General features: G+C 39.6%; 1 protein-coding gene across 4 annotated transcripts in view; it reads left to right on the plus strand.

Moving 5' to 3' along the window:
• LOC121289819 (CAP-Gly domain-containing linker protein 4-like) overlaps positions 1-7,511 on the plus strand; it is a 362,767-nt gene extending 355,256 nt beyond the window's left edge. For all 4 annotated transcript variants that reach the window (XM_041209695.1, XM_041209713.1, XM_041209704.1 and 1 more), the window contains one exon: positions 2,928-7,511. In XM_041209695.1, the coding sequence (XP_041065629.1) occupies positions 2,928-3,246 (319 nt within the window). In that variant the 3' untranslated portion in view covers positions 3,247-7,511. The remainder of the gene's footprint in view (positions 1-2,927) is intronic.
• The last annotated feature ends 8,099 nt before the right edge of the window (positions 7,512-15,610 follow it).

The raw sequence follows: 15,610 nt of genomic DNA on the forward strand, positions 1-15,610 counted from the left end.
CTGAGAGCATGCAACCATGCCTATTCCCTGCCAGATGTTGCTGTCTCCAGGTATGGGCCACCTCGGTCTGCAAGAGAGAGGTAAATGTGTCAGTGAGTATGGTGCAGTGTGTTTGGATGATGCACCTGTCATAATGAAAAGCTGGCAGTGTGTGCAAGCTGGTAGTGTTAAGTGGGTGAGGGTGAGGTAAGGCTATAAAGATGAGGTCTGAGTCATGCTTGATAGAGGCAGCTGTTAAGTGAGTAAAGCAGTGTGGTGAATGGAGCAATGTGTGATGCTAACGGTTCATTTGTAAGATTAAGTCATTTGAAGATGTATGCACTGACCTTGCTCACTCGTGTGAAGTTATTAAACTTCTTCCTGCACTGCAGGCATTGACAGCAATTTGCTCCCCATTGCCTTTTCAGTGTCTGTCTGTCAGGCCTCCTGACCTCCCTAAGGGAAGAGGACCTTTCTCCTCCAGTTCTCCTTCTGCACTGAGGCTGTCAGTGCTGTATCAAAGAACCTTGGAGCACACTATCTGGCCTGTGGTGCCAGTTTCACTCCTCTTTCTATTCTTCTGTAACCAGTTCCAGCACCTGATGCAGCCAGAATGCACCGCATCTTTAAGTAATGCAGACTATCTTTAAGTAATGCTGGCCTTGCAAGAACTTGGGTCACCTGCTGAGGCATGCAGCCAGTCAGCATTGTGCTCAGCGCTGGCTGCATGCCACTATCCTTTAAATGAGCAGGCAACACGAAATTTGGGTGCTACCTGCATTGCTATGAACAAACATAGGTTAATCACACCTGGTGATCCCCATGCCAGTTTTGCAGCCTGACCCAAATTATGCCCCCTTATTTTTGAACTAGAACCTAGTTAGATTAGCAGAAAAATATAACTTTGAATTATATTTTAGTTAAAAGATTTTGAAGGTACGAATGCCAATGTTAGTAAAATTTGTAATTTAAGTGTTTTGTCTGACTACAGTTTATGCTCTGCAGTGGTAAAATACAGGTCTGCGTTAACAGGTCTCACTAAAGTGATTTCCTGACCCTAGTCATACCCCTGAGAAACGGCCAGGTGGAGCCCAAGCAGTTTCCATGAGGAGAAACAGAGCCATTCCACTAGACTTAATATATTGCAGTGTTGTTGGTTTTGTTGCAGCATTTTTAACAGTCTAGAAGCAAATCTTCAGCCCATTCTGCCAGCCAGATTTGGGGGAATCTTGGGGAAAAAGGGGAAAAAATTGAAACAGAAAACCTTTAAAATTTATTCCTTTCAGTCATGAAATTTGCTTTATCCTTAAGATGTTTTGTACCATAGTTCTTACAATATCTGTTGGAAGTAATTTGTTTTTTAATTGAATAATATAATTAAATTGAAATTGAGTGCAACCAAAGTGCAGCATTGAGCAATTAATGTCTAAACATTAGAAACAGCTTTGAAAGTCATTTTTATTTTTCAGTGGATTTGATCGAACTTTGACAAAATAGAGCCAGTATCATCAGAGACAGGAACTTCCCTCAATCTTCAAGGCCTGAATTTTTCAGTTGGCGTGCAGGGGTGGGCCCAACACGCTGGCATGTAAACTGACATGTGATGACATTGGGTGTGCGTCCTGACGTCATCACGCCGTCTTGCGATGTTTCGTTCGGCCAACAGGTGCCCGCCGATAATTGAGGCCTATTAAGACCATTAACAAATTAATTAATGTAATTGTTTATGCTGCCAGTCCAACTTTAAGGTTGGCGGGCATGCAAAAAGGCCAAGCAGCCTTCATGTTTTTTAGGAAACCTTATCCATGAGCGGGATGAGGTTTCCTAAAGCTTTCACTACTTAAGTAAAAAAAATTTCTTAAATATCTCATGTGTCACAGTCACATGAGGGGACATGTTTAATTAAATTTTCAAAGCACTTATTTATTTATTTATTTATTTCAAAAGCGCTTCAATCTCCCTGAGGCAATTCCGTGCCTTAGGGAGATTGAGGCGCTCTTTCATGCGCATACATGAAAGAGCGCTGGCCCCTACTCTCACTCCTCCCTCCACCCGCACAGATAGCGCTGAGCACTGCGGCTCGTGTCTTACATAGAACATCTTTGTTAAAGCACTATGGGGAAAATTTTCTCCCTGTTGGGGGGATTAGGTGGGAGCGGGCACGGGCAGGTGCGCAGCCAATCGCTGCCTGCAATCGGCTGCATGCCACCATTTTGTGTGGGCAGGCCAAGTAAGGCCCGCCCAGTGTGATGCGCACCCAGAAGCACTGAGCGATCCCTGTGCAGGCGGATGGGGGGTGTGGTGGGGGGGTGGGCTGAGTAGGGGCCTGCGCAGATTAGTTTGATTTCCAAAAATTTTAATAAAGAGAAAAAAAAATTAAGACGTCCCCTCATGTGACAGTGTCACATGAGCTGGGACATGTCAATGAACTTCAGTAAAAAAATTCTATTTACTTTATAAACCATACATGAAACCTTATCCCGCCCGTCGATGAGGTTTCATGATAAATGCAAAGGCCACTTGAGCTCTACGCCTGCCTGCCAACCTTAAGGTTGGACAGGCAGCTCAGTTAATAACTTTAATTGGTTTTTAAATGGCCTTAAAAGGCCTTTGACAGTTCGGTGGGCCTGCAGCCATCTCTGGTGCGCAACTGCCGAACTGAAGATCTGAATGACATGCGGTGACGTCGGGACACACGCCCAACGTCACCACATGTCATTTTAAATGTTGGTGAGCGGGCCCCGCCCCCGCTCGCTGACCCGAAGATTCTGGCTTTTGATTTTGTACAAATAAATCCAGCCACAAATGCTAGAAATCTGAGATAAAAAATAAGAAAACTCTAGAAATGCACAGTAGCTTGAAAAAAATCACAAGAAGAATGTTTTGGATATATTCCGTTCATCAGAATCATGTGATTTACTTCTCACAACACTATTTCTTGCTTCCAGGTCAAAAAACACAGTCATACGACGAAGCTGGAGCAGCACAAGCACCAATGAGAGAAGCGTAAAGTTACAGGAAGGGTCACAAGTATTACTGAGCAGCTCCAGTGAGATGGCGACCATTAAATACATTGGACCTACTGACTTTGCTCCTGGTCTATGGCTTGGATTAGAATTGCGCTCACCAAAAGGAAAAAATGATGGTTCTGTGGGAGAGAAACGTTATTTTACTTGTAAACCAAATTACGGGGTTCTGGTACGACCAAGCCGTGTCACGTACCGAGGAATTAATGGCACCAAACTAGTGGATGATATTTATGGGTAAAAGATTTGTTTGAGGTGAGATATAGGGCAAACGTAAGCATACTGAATTTAATATATGCACTTAAGCCAGGAATTTCCTCCACATCTGTCCCACACAAATATACCCATACTCTGGAAACAAATTACATGACTTAAATGGTTGCATAATTTTGGACGTGAGTTACATTTGTAACTACAATATGCACAAATCTCCTTGAAATTTTACAATTTTCCATCAAACCCGATTTTCAGGCGCATCAGGAAACGAAGTCATTTAGTTTGTCTTTTAAATGTAATATTTTTAGTATTTTTTTAACATTTACCTTCACTGAGATTACTCTGTACTTTCTGCTCCCTTTAATGTGTGCATTGTAGTCTCAGAAAAGCTGCACTTCATTATATAGTGGCAACATATACAAGACTATCATCTCTTCACCATTTGAGATGAAGCTCACTCAATTTGTTCTAAAAATATTACCTTTTTCAAATGTCTCACTCTTAAAAATATATATAATTTCATAAGGTGAAATGGGTTTTCAATCCATCTCACTCATTTGGATCATAAATCTCACTTACAGTTCCCTGAAGGTGACCGGTCTGTAGGAAGACATTTACAAGCATTATATTAGAACTGGGAGGTTATAACTCTCAGGAAAGACTAACAGGCTGGAGCTCTTTTCTGTAGTAAAGAGAAGGCTGAGGGGTGACCTGACAGAGGTTCTTAAAATTATAAAAGGATTTTATAGGGTAGACATAGAGAAAATATTCCCACTTGTGGGGGAGTCCAAAACTAGGGGTTATAAATATTAGATAGTCACTAATAAATCCAATAAGGAATTCAGGAGAAACTTCTTTACCCAAAGAGGGTTAGAATGTGGAACATGTTACCACATGGAGTTGTTGAGGTAACTAGCATAGATGCATTTAAGGGGAAGCTAGATAAATAAATGAGGGAAAAAGGAATAGGATATGTTGATAGGGTTAGATGAAGCAGAGTGGGAGGAAGCTCATGCAGAGCATGAACACTGGTATAGGCTGATTGGGCCAAATTGCCTGTTTCTGTGCTGTAAATTCTACACAATTGTAGTAATGGCATTTGACACTAGAAACAGATTTGACCATTCATCCCTTCAAGCTTATTCCATCATTCTATGAGATCATGGCTAATCTGTACCTCAGCTACATTCGTTCCATATCCCTGATTCCTTTACCTAATAAAATTCTATCAATCTTTTCAAGTGACCCACTATTTTAGGGTGTAAGTTCCAGAGTTCCACAATCCTTTGTGTGACTAAGTGCTTCCTAATCTCACTGCTAAATGACCTGGTCCTTATTGTAAGATTATATCCTCCTGCTCTAGATTCCCCCACCTGATGAAATAGTGGGCTGGACTTAATACTCCCCACTGGCAGGTTTGAAGGCAGAGATGCAGGTTAAATCCAGCAGGCGGCTTGTCCGCTGCCTACCTGCCTACCCCTGCCCCCACTACAATTTTACCAGCCTGCCTGCCAGTGGGGTAAATGAGGTCCATAAGTGGGTAATGAATGCCCTCTTAAGGCCCTCATTCTGCCAATGCTGAGATTAAACCAGCAGCAGGAGAGGTACATGCCAAGCGGCCTGCCCGGCAAGGGGCTGGTGATGGACAGGTGTGGGGGTCCCTCTTTAACTGGCACCTTGGGTCCTTTGAAGGCAGCCACCCCTGGTTCCCCTTCTCCCATTGTTTCTCAATTCATGCCCTCCACCCACCTTCTCCCTGACCCCAAACACTTAACGAAGTTCTGATCCATCGCATCATGCCTCCTCAAGCCCCAAGTGCAGTACCGGCAATGGCCATGGCGGTGTTGCCAGCACTTGAAAGCTGCCAGCCTCTGATTTTCGAACAGCTCTCTAAAGCAGGGCTTCATGTCCCTCAGGGGTGGAAATCCCACATTCAGCCTATTAACGGCTAATCGGCTATTAAATGGCTGCGGGGCAGCTGTTGTTCTAGACGAGTTCACCCTGACCATTTAGGCGGGGGTGAGTGTGGGGATCACTGTGCTTCATATAATTCATCCCAGATTTTCTGTATCTACACTATTGAATCCTCTTGACAGTGAAAAAACCCCACTTATATAACCCATGAATCTTCTAAACTCAAGACAGTACAAGCTAAGTAAAAACAATCAGCCCTCCTGATTTAACTCTTTAAGGGCTGGTATTAGAATAGTAAACCTGTGCTGTTTTATGGCATAAATTAAAAAGTGAAAAGCTTCCCAGATTGCAGGCTCTTAAACATGCTGAGCCTAATATGCATGAATGATGGTTAAATGAGTTGAAACTTTAAATTTAAGACGCAAAGAAAAAATATACTGGCTTGAGTTCAGCGTTTGCCTGAGCCCCAGTTGCTTATGATAATTTCTGCTGATTTATGCCCGTTTTACACCCGTGTTAGGTTTCACCATATCCTAATGAGATTTGGAGTTTATTTGAACATAATCTTACATCAGCAAAATGGTTACATCTTCAGGTTCAATTTCGGGTACAAATTCCACTTACACCCACAAGGAAACTCCAGGTCTTTGTAGCTAGCAAGAAAATGAGAAAGGTCAGAATGAATGCATAAAGAAAATTTTTACAATGCTGATGATATGTGTGAATATGATAGTAATAATTATTCACAAATGTACAAATAATCCATGCAGTTTGTTGCACTTCACTGAAGGTAATATTCTTGCTTTTACCTGAACCTTAAGAGACATCAGTATCAGATTTATATATAAAAAACATTTGTATTACAGGTTAGTAACTTTTAGCATATAATGTTTCATTACATGATAGTACCACAGAATATCTACTGTGTAGCGTGCGTGAAATATCTGAAAGCACAAGCAAAATGTTACTTCGTAGTTAAGTCTGACAAGGATTTTTTTGTTCCTTATGCACTTTCAACCATTCAGTGGATGTACAGACGCACGCATGCACATACACAGACCTTTCATACTAACCGCTGACTTACAGTTATAGCATTCTTTCAAAACAATGCAGTTATATACAGTGCTGATCTTACCACATTTAACCCAAAACCCACCATTATAAAAGTTACTGTAAGGAAAAGTGGTTCAAGCTCAATGTAGGGCAAAACAAAATGTGATGCACTTTGAAGTTTTTAATACATAATGTGTATATATATTTAGAATTTTTTTCGGAAAGAAGGGTGTTATTTTTGAATATAAATGTTAAAGTAGGTTATGCTTTTATAGTTCACAGTACAAAGAATGTTTCTTAACGGAAATGTACTTGTGATAAGTAAAATGGTCTTTTTGTCTATTTATTGCTATTAAATAAGCAGCATGAAAACAGAAAATGCTGGAAACACTCAGTAGACTAGGCAGCATCTGGGAAGAGATTGTAACCTGATCTAAATTAGCAGTATCATCTCCTGTAAATGCTGAAAAGCTAACGTCATTATCCCAGCTATATTGGGTGATAAGAGATTGTAACACTGACGCATTAGTGATGCATTTACTTTACCTGCCATTAGCAGGAGCCCCAATGGCAGTTTTATAAGGTAAGCAAGTCAGCAATAAGATTCCCCGAAGAGATAATTTTCACTTTCATATGGAGCAATGCTGTGATAGCCATGTAAATACTGTAGTTGCTGGCTATCATTTCTTGCTGTGGAAAGGTTTGAATTAATTTCCAGGAAAGATTTTACAATAACTGAACCTGAACAAGCTTGTTAGTGTTTCGAGTCGAATATGACTTCTTCTGAAGAAGAGTCATATTCGACTCAAAACATTAATTCTGTTTCTCTTGCCACTGATGCTGCCAGACTTGCTGAGTGTTTCCAGCATTTTCTTTTTATCTTTCATATTTCCAGCATTTGCAGTATTTTGCTTTTATGAGCATGTTTGTGCAATTTTATTGCCTTTTATTTTATCTTTTTCTTTCATTTTGGTAGCAATGGTTAGGGAAATCTTGTACAGATGAGTGGTAGTGAAACCCCTTCACACATGTACCAAGGAGTGCAACTTCCCTTTAATCAGTTAGCCTGACAAATGGCAATGATTATTTGTCACCTCTACTTTGGATGTTATCACCATTTGAGTTCATGTTGCAACCAGAAGTAGTACTACCGTTGCACTAATATTATAGAACAGGCATAAACCTACTCTATACTATTCATATGTTATTAATTTTTTAAAAATCAGCATTTATCAGAATCTGGTATACCAGTAGTATATAAATGTAAAGCCATTAATTCAGTCCAATAATATGCAAAATAAATCTGACTAGCTTCTATTTTAAGCCCCTGTACTTGTTAATGCAGTAATTCATTTGTTATGGAACTAGCTATAAAACATCCAAAGTCTCAACAGTTTCTATAAGCCAGTATTTCCTTTATTGTAATTTATAGGGAAGAAACCCTAATGCTGAACAAACGTCCCTGTTAACTGACAAGCTCTGTAAATCAAGGTCAGACATCTCTAGCTATACATTGAAGAGGTATATTGCACTTATAAGCCAAGCCTCTCTTAACTTTAATATTAAAAGACAATTTCCTCTCCTCAATGACCTATCTGCAAGTATAGATGATTAACACATTTGGTTCTGTAAGACAGGCTACATCACAACAAAATGGTAAATACAATGGATTAGTGAGCTGATAATATTAGAACGAGATGCTATTGGGATTATTGGGAAAATCAGTCTTAAATGAGCTAATAGGTGATTTCATGTAGGGCATATTTTAAGAACCATGAGCAGATCCACAGGAGACAGATATAGTAGGAAAAATATCTCTTGTTTAGATGAGTGCAGACATGACCAGACTTGCAGGGTCACCGATTTTTTTTAAAGCTGGTGAAGCCTTGGCATCATCTGAGTCTAGTGCTAGGAGCTAGCAACAGAGATGGCAGGAAATTGGTATCAACAGTTCTTTAAGGGTTGCTGACAGTGTAGTGTAGTGACTTAAAGATAAGTGGTTACATATGGGGACAAAAATTGTGTTATCCTGTAAATAAGATGGTATTTGTTTTAATGTATGTTTAAGCTTTTCTTAAAGCCTCTCAGTGAAGAAAGAGCCTGCCAATCATAAATGACTGGCACACAAATGTAGAAGCTGAAAATTGGGCCTCGAGATCAGTAGTGCAGTGCATCATTTAACCCCTGCTGGCAAAATGTAGACAGTATTATATAAGGTGGATGTTGTCCACTCATTATCCCCAGAGGATGTAAGATAGCATGCTTGGGAGGAGGAGGTGATCACACTCAATCCTGAAGGCACTACTGACAAGATCTTGGAACATGGGATAAGCTGCCATGGCTAGATATGCAAACTGTTCCAAGGCTGTATACCGCATTATACCTCATTCATTTCTGACTGTGGGTACCACAGTTGTGGTTGTAAGTTGAAACTGACAATTTAATGATGAGTTACAGATTTGGCTCATAAGTCAATTTGCATTTGTTAGTTCAACTTATAACATGTCCTGACTAATTTGCTGCTTGCACATCAAAACCATACCTAACACAAACAGACCTGAACTGGAGAAGGGCTTAGAAATTACAAGTCTTTAACTGCCTTAGAACAGGGTACCCTTGTCTTCATTGTTAACGAGAGCATTGATGGGATGAGAGAATGAAGGCACAATCCGCCCCAAGCTATTAGTTAGTAACATCCAGGTCTTATAATCTTTCCCCTTTCTCACTGATTCACCTATAATGTTTTTGTGATGTGAATTGCACTGAAAAATGGGCCCTGGAAAGAACATTGTAATATTGTTTAAGTCTAAACAAGCAGACTGCCAGTGGATGAGGACAAGGTACTCCCTCACAAAATCCTATCTCCTTCTCAGCAACTTTTGCAAGCAGAAGTACAGTTACACATTTATCCTAAGGAGTTATTCTGATTATGCAAGAGAAAAATGGTGAGGAGGAGCAAATGGTGGTTTCAGAAGAGAAGTGGATCCTGCTGGTTGTCATCGGGATTCCCTGAAAGGAAAAAACTTGAATTTATAAGGTGCTTTTCACAATCTCAGGATGTATCAAAGTGTTTTACAATCAATGAAGTACTTTTGAAGTGTAATCACTGTTGCAGCGTACTTTGGGAAATGCAGCAGTTGGGTCAACTGTGCCATGTTTCTGTTGCTGCTCAGCAGGAAAAGAGATGAAATAGCTGGCTGTGTTCACTGCTGAACTAATTTGTTTCGTGCATCTGTGGACATAATGCCAGCTGATAGTGCTGATGATAATTATGCCAGTCTGGAATGAGGCAGAATCAAAACACCATGCAGGACAAACCATGCAGGACAAAGTTGATCATCTTCAACATTCACTCCCTTCACCACTGGCACACAATGGCAGCAGTATGCACCATCTATAAAATGCAATGCAGCAAGTTGCCAAGCCTCCTTTGATAGCATCTTCCAAACTCAAGATCTCTACACCTAGAAGAACAAGGGCAGCAGACACACGTAACATCACCACCTGCAAATTCCCCTCCAAGCCACACACCATCATGACTTATTGCAGTTGCTTCATGTCACTGGATTAAAAACCTGGAACTCCTTTCTTAACAGCACTGTGGATCAACACCGCCTTCTGAAGGGCAGTTAGGGATGGGCCAACAAATACTCGCCTTGCCAGCAACATGCACACTGCAGTAATGGAAAAAATGTTGAGTGGACTGGTGACATTGTGTAGTGCCAACTCTATGATACAGACCAGATGAAAGTATCTTTTTGTAACATGCAGCGCAACACTGTCACAGCATCCCTGTGTAATCTTAGCTAACATAGTTCATTGGTCGATGGAAAGGTGTCTAAGTCCACTTCTGTCCCTTGTAGTATTTAGGGAGTAATGTGTGTGATTACAGGTTTCCTGTGTTGGAGTTTCCCTTTCCTGAAATTCCTCAATTCTTGTGCATGTTGCAGAAACCATAAGTATAGCATTGTTACAAGTTTGGGTCTGCCTTAAATCCATTTTCGATTCAGTGTTTTCAATCATTCCCAGACTCAGTGTGAATGTCATACTTTAAGCACACTGCCTTCTATCTGCTTATGTGATAGCAGGACTCATGGGTGTAGCAGCAAAACCCCAATGACTTGAAAGGGATGTATGTGTCTTTTGAGTATGCATTTCTTCAATCATTTTGCAAATGGAGAAAATTAACACTAAATGTGGCAAGGCTTAGTTTGTATTGTTAAGCTACGTTATTCTACAGTAAGGTGAATGTGGTGCTAATGATCAGATTTGCTTGGTCCAATTAATACAACTTATCTCTGTGAAGTAACATGAAAAATAATGGGCACACTGTGCTATCCTGCTTTTGCTTGACTTAAACAAGCTTCTCTGAGACAAACTTCAATGCATCCTGTCCTAACATCCAAGGGCAAACCCACCTATCCCTGTGGATCCCTGTCTTCTCTGCAATCTTTTGCTGCCTAACTGCCTTCCAGTGTTCCATTTCCAAAGCCAGAAGCCTTTTAGATATCTGACATTCTATTTTATTTCCAAATGCACACAATCAAAAATACCTTCCAACATAAGTTTAAGGTGTGTATTAATTACAGAACAAGCTACCAAATTGTTTATTTGTAATCTGTAAGGAAATAATGTCAAGGTAGCTCATTAGTATTTGAATGACCTATTGTCTCAGATGCCTTTATTTCACTGACAGTATCACAATATGCTTTAAAACACACAATCTTTTTTTGGTCTGTATAAAAATGTTCAAAAGAAAGTCAGAAACAAAACAATGGATTCCCATTGGAAGACCCATTATCATAATTCTTTAGGACCAAATCAAAATATGACAGCGGTGGAGCTTTCACACTGAACCTTATTTTATCAATTTAATCAATTTTTATCAATTTTATTTTTAAAAAACTTGTACAGAAATATGTGTAAAGTATCCTTTCAAACCTGGACTCCATCTTACCCTGTATCTTTAAAGCAAGTCATACCTCCTACAACTGCCTACCAATCCTGGTCACCTGTTGTTAAGTGAGTGTTTTCACAACATCTTCTATCAGGGGCAGAATATTAGGCTTGGTGTGCAGTGCCCAAACATAAAATGATGCGTGTTGATGCTGGGTGTGCGTCCTGACGTCATTGCACAGTCTCGCAATATTTTGTTTTTGATATTTTGGCTGCATGCTTGCTGATAATTAAAAGGCCTATTAAGACCATTAACAACTTCATTAACTTGAAATTTACATTGCCCATCCAACCTAACAGTTGGCGGGCAGGCAAAAAGGCCAAGCGGCCTTTACATTTTTTAGGAAACCTCATCCACAAGTGGGATGAGGTATCCTAAAGCTAATACACATTAAATAAAAACTTTATTTAGGAATTAAAAACATGCCCCATTTCATGTGACAGAGTCACATGAGGAGACATGTTTTATTAAATGTTTACTGTCTCTATTAATTTTTTAAAAAATCGCTTCAAAATCTCTGAGGCAGCTCCGTGCCTCAGGGAGGTTGAAGCACTCTTTTATGCGCATGCGCTGAGATCATACTAGGCCCACGCTCCCTCTTCCTCCCACCTGTACTGGCAGAGCTCAGTGCTGCTGCTCGTGATCCATGCAGGTCCTTAGTTGGCTCGCCCACGTGAAATTGCGGTGTGGATCTGATCGCAGGCGGCGGTCAGCTTCATGACCACCTCTGCCCGCCCCCACCGATCGCCCCCGCCAAGGGCAAAATCCTGCCCCAGATCTTGTGGGAAGCTGGAAAATATTATTGCCTCTTCCTCCTTGTTAATATTTTGAAACACACTTGTTTCTGAAGGAAACTTCTTGCACTGTGCATAATGACCAATACAAATGCATGTATATGCTTTGAGTGAAAGTCAAGCACAATTGAGTTCTTCTCGTGTTCCTCTCTGTTATACCCTCAATTGTGCCTGTTACCTGGCACAAATTTGGGCCTGAAGATCATCTTGAACCTGCCATTTGATTAGAAATTCATTGCTGTGACTAAAAGTTTGTTTAAATGTGTTCTATTTTAAGCAATAATTACTGAGTGCATCACTTAAGGAATAAATAGAATGAGTATATGTGTGGTGTTTTGTGATTTCTGTATTAATGTGTGAACCTGATCTCAAAATTGGTAGATAGGATTGACTTTGTCAAAATAATGCACGCCTTCTTGATGTCCTAAAGCTACTAACCTCTTTAGGCACTCATTGCCATTTTATAACATCACCACATCCTAATCTGAACTAGGACATTAATCCCAAAAATCAGACTGGTTAATGTTTTTATTTATTCACGGGATGTGGGCATCGCTGGCAAGGCCAGAATTTGTTATACATCCCTAATTACCCTTTATCTGAAAGGCTTGCTAGGCAACAGAAGGCAGTTAGGAGTCAACCACATTGCTGTGGGTCTGGAGTCGCATGTAGTCCAAACCAGGTAAGGATGGCAGATTTCCTTCCCTAAGGAACATAAGTGAACCAGGTGGGTCTTTACAACAATGATAGTTTCATGGCCACCATTGCTGAGACTAGCTTTTCATTTTCAGGCTTATTGAATGAATTTTAAATTTCACCAGCTGCTCTGTTGGGATTTGAACCCATGTTCCCAGGGTATTAGCCTGGGCCTCTGGACTACTAGTTACCAATACAACACCATTTCTCCAAATATATATTATCCTTAACATACAGTTTTAAAAAGGTTCTGAAAAGTCTGTTTTCTATACTCCAACTAGCAAGGTCAGGATACTTGTCCTGTTCTTCAATTTGATTTACAGTACATCAAACATTCTAACAATTTTGTCTTACATATTTTACAAAATATTTAAAACAGTGGTGGATCTTGCATGGTGTCGCAGATAGCAAATTGGAGGATTAAATTCATTAGTGTTCAAAACTGGGCACATTTCATGTGGTGTGTAGCCAAGGCATGCAAGAACAAAGCAGCCTGAAAATTGTCCTAAATAAGTTCTCAGCACTCATCATTGTTCCACCGAACTATGGCTGTCTTCGGGCCAATCTCGTTGGTCGGAGGTTGACCAATTTTGGCTAGGTCAGATGCCAGCCAAACCTCATAAGTGCTCATAGTCCACCTGGCCCCAAATTTCTTTTGCAAAAGAACTTAACTGGAAGTTTCTTCCATGGCCTCCAGTGGTCCATTTTATGTCTGCTATAGCGCTTGGAGAATTAGTCCAAGTTTGGAGCAATGCAAGCTCCGACATAACTGATTTTGTGAACTGGTTTGGAAATGGGTGCAGGAGCCTCATTCTGATTGAAATGAGGGCTGTGCTCATTTCCAGTGGCCACCATTACCATCTGAAAATGGCCGTGTAAATGCAATGCTGCCTGGTTGCATGTGCAAATCAGTGTGGGCATTCCCAATGCTAACTTTGTCATTGTTACACCCATTTTACATGTCTAAGTAAGAAGGCAGAGATAACATATCCTGTAACCAGAATATATTATCCTGTTGTATAAGGTAGAGTTGTCTAAAACCTGGTCTACCCCATTAAAGCAACAAAGTATTTTTACTGTAACCACATCCTATAATCAAGTAGAAGCTAAGTGCTCTTGGAAAGGGAGGTTTATGGATTGGCAGCAGCTTGTAAATTCCAATTACAGGTCTGAAGAAATCAGGTTTTTTTTAAAAAATGTTTTTATTATAATAAAACCACCTGTGGACAAGTGCTTTCTGCCCAGTTGTGATTTGTTGTTTTGATATGAATATATGTGAACAAATCTGATGCAAGCATGGCAAAGACTTTGCATGAGCAACACCTGGAACTGATGCACTAAGTGTCAGACTTTTACATAGATATATCAGATTTAGGATGGCTGAGTGGCTTCAACTTATTAAGAACTTGTAGGATTTACATACGAGCATATGAATTAGAAGCAGGGGGAGGCTTAAGCCTGCTCCGTCATTCAATAAGATTATGGCTTAGAGGTTTGCAATCTGTCTTTGAATTCAGATTGCTCTGAATTGTCAGCTTTCAGCTATATCATTTCACAGGGCAAGATTTTCATAAATATATATGCCTTGAGTCAAGGCATCTCTATGGGAAGGAGGGGTAAAACATCTTTATAACAGCTTGCCATCTCTGTGTACTTCCACATTTCTTGATAGGGTAAGAATGTGAAGGTCATTTTTTCCCTTAGATTATTGATTGAGAAGCAACTAAAGCCAGGAGAAATATTTACCCTGAATGTAAGATAAGTAAAAGACCACTGTCTCTTTGAAACGTGAGATCTGAGTAAATTGTCATAATAGCACTAAGGTATTTAAATATAGAGTTTGTGCTATTTTTGGATACTGCTATAGTTATTTTGATCTATTTCTAGCACTGCTAGAGAAGTAGCTATTGCTTTCTACTTGTTAAAATAAAAGATGTTGCAATATTTTACTGATGGAATTGTAAGAAATATAAATGATTAATGCAAAGCTAATTTAACATTACAAGTCTTTGTCTTAAAATTATGGTAGACATTGTGCTAAGATAGACTTCAGCTTTATTTTTTAATGTGCAGCTACAGATGACATTTACAACACAAATACATAGTAGTGGGCACTTCCACTTAAAAATCATATGTTCAGTACAGCCTGTTTAGAATCATGCATTATTAATACTGCTTTGTATTGTATGGTAAACTCCAATTTTCTTCAATGATAGTTGAAATAGAAACTTCAAATAAATTGTTTTATTTTTTTCTTCCCTTAAGCGGAATAATTATGTTTGAATTTTTGGTTTTGTTGTTATTCCTTGAAGCTTCATTTACACAAACGTGCATCAAGGTCCCAATAAAACTACAATTCATTATGTCTGCAGAAATCTTTGCCAACAAAAACAAGGTTGTCAATTCTTACCATGTATGGTGAGCCTCATTCATTTTATTAATTAAAATGTGACCTATTTCACTTCTAAAATGAACATCCTTTCGAAAGTTAAAACGGATTTTCAATCCATCTCACTCAGTTTGATCATAAATCTCTTCATATTTCCTTGAAGGTGACCAACCTGTAAGAAAATATTGCAAACCATTTTAAACTGCAGTGATTGTAGTAATGGATTTTGACACAAAAACATTGTAAGAGGCCATTCAGCCCTTTGAACATGCTATGCCGTTCAATTAGATCGTGGTCGATCTATACCTCAATTCCATTTCCAGTGGTACCTTTACCAAATAAAAACCCATTTTGAAAATATCAAATTACCTACCATTTTGAGGGAGCAAGTTCCAGATTTCCACTACTCTTTCTGGGAAAAGATGCTCACTAATTTCACTGTCGAATGGCCGAGATCAAATTTTAAACTTGTGCCCGCTTTACCTGGATTTCTACATAATGTTATAGTTTATTTTTACACCCCTATTGAATTCTATTTATCATGTTAAATGCTTCGATTTGATAATTCATCAACCTTCTAAATTTG

This window comes from Carcharodon carcharias, chromosome 2 (assembly GCF_017639515.1).
Source record: "Carcharodon carcharias isolate sCarCar2 chromosome 2, sCarCar2.pri, whole genome shotgun sequence".
Taxonomy (NCBI): domain Eukaryota; kingdom Metazoa; phylum Chordata; class Chondrichthyes; order Lamniformes; family Lamnidae; genus Carcharodon; species Carcharodon carcharias.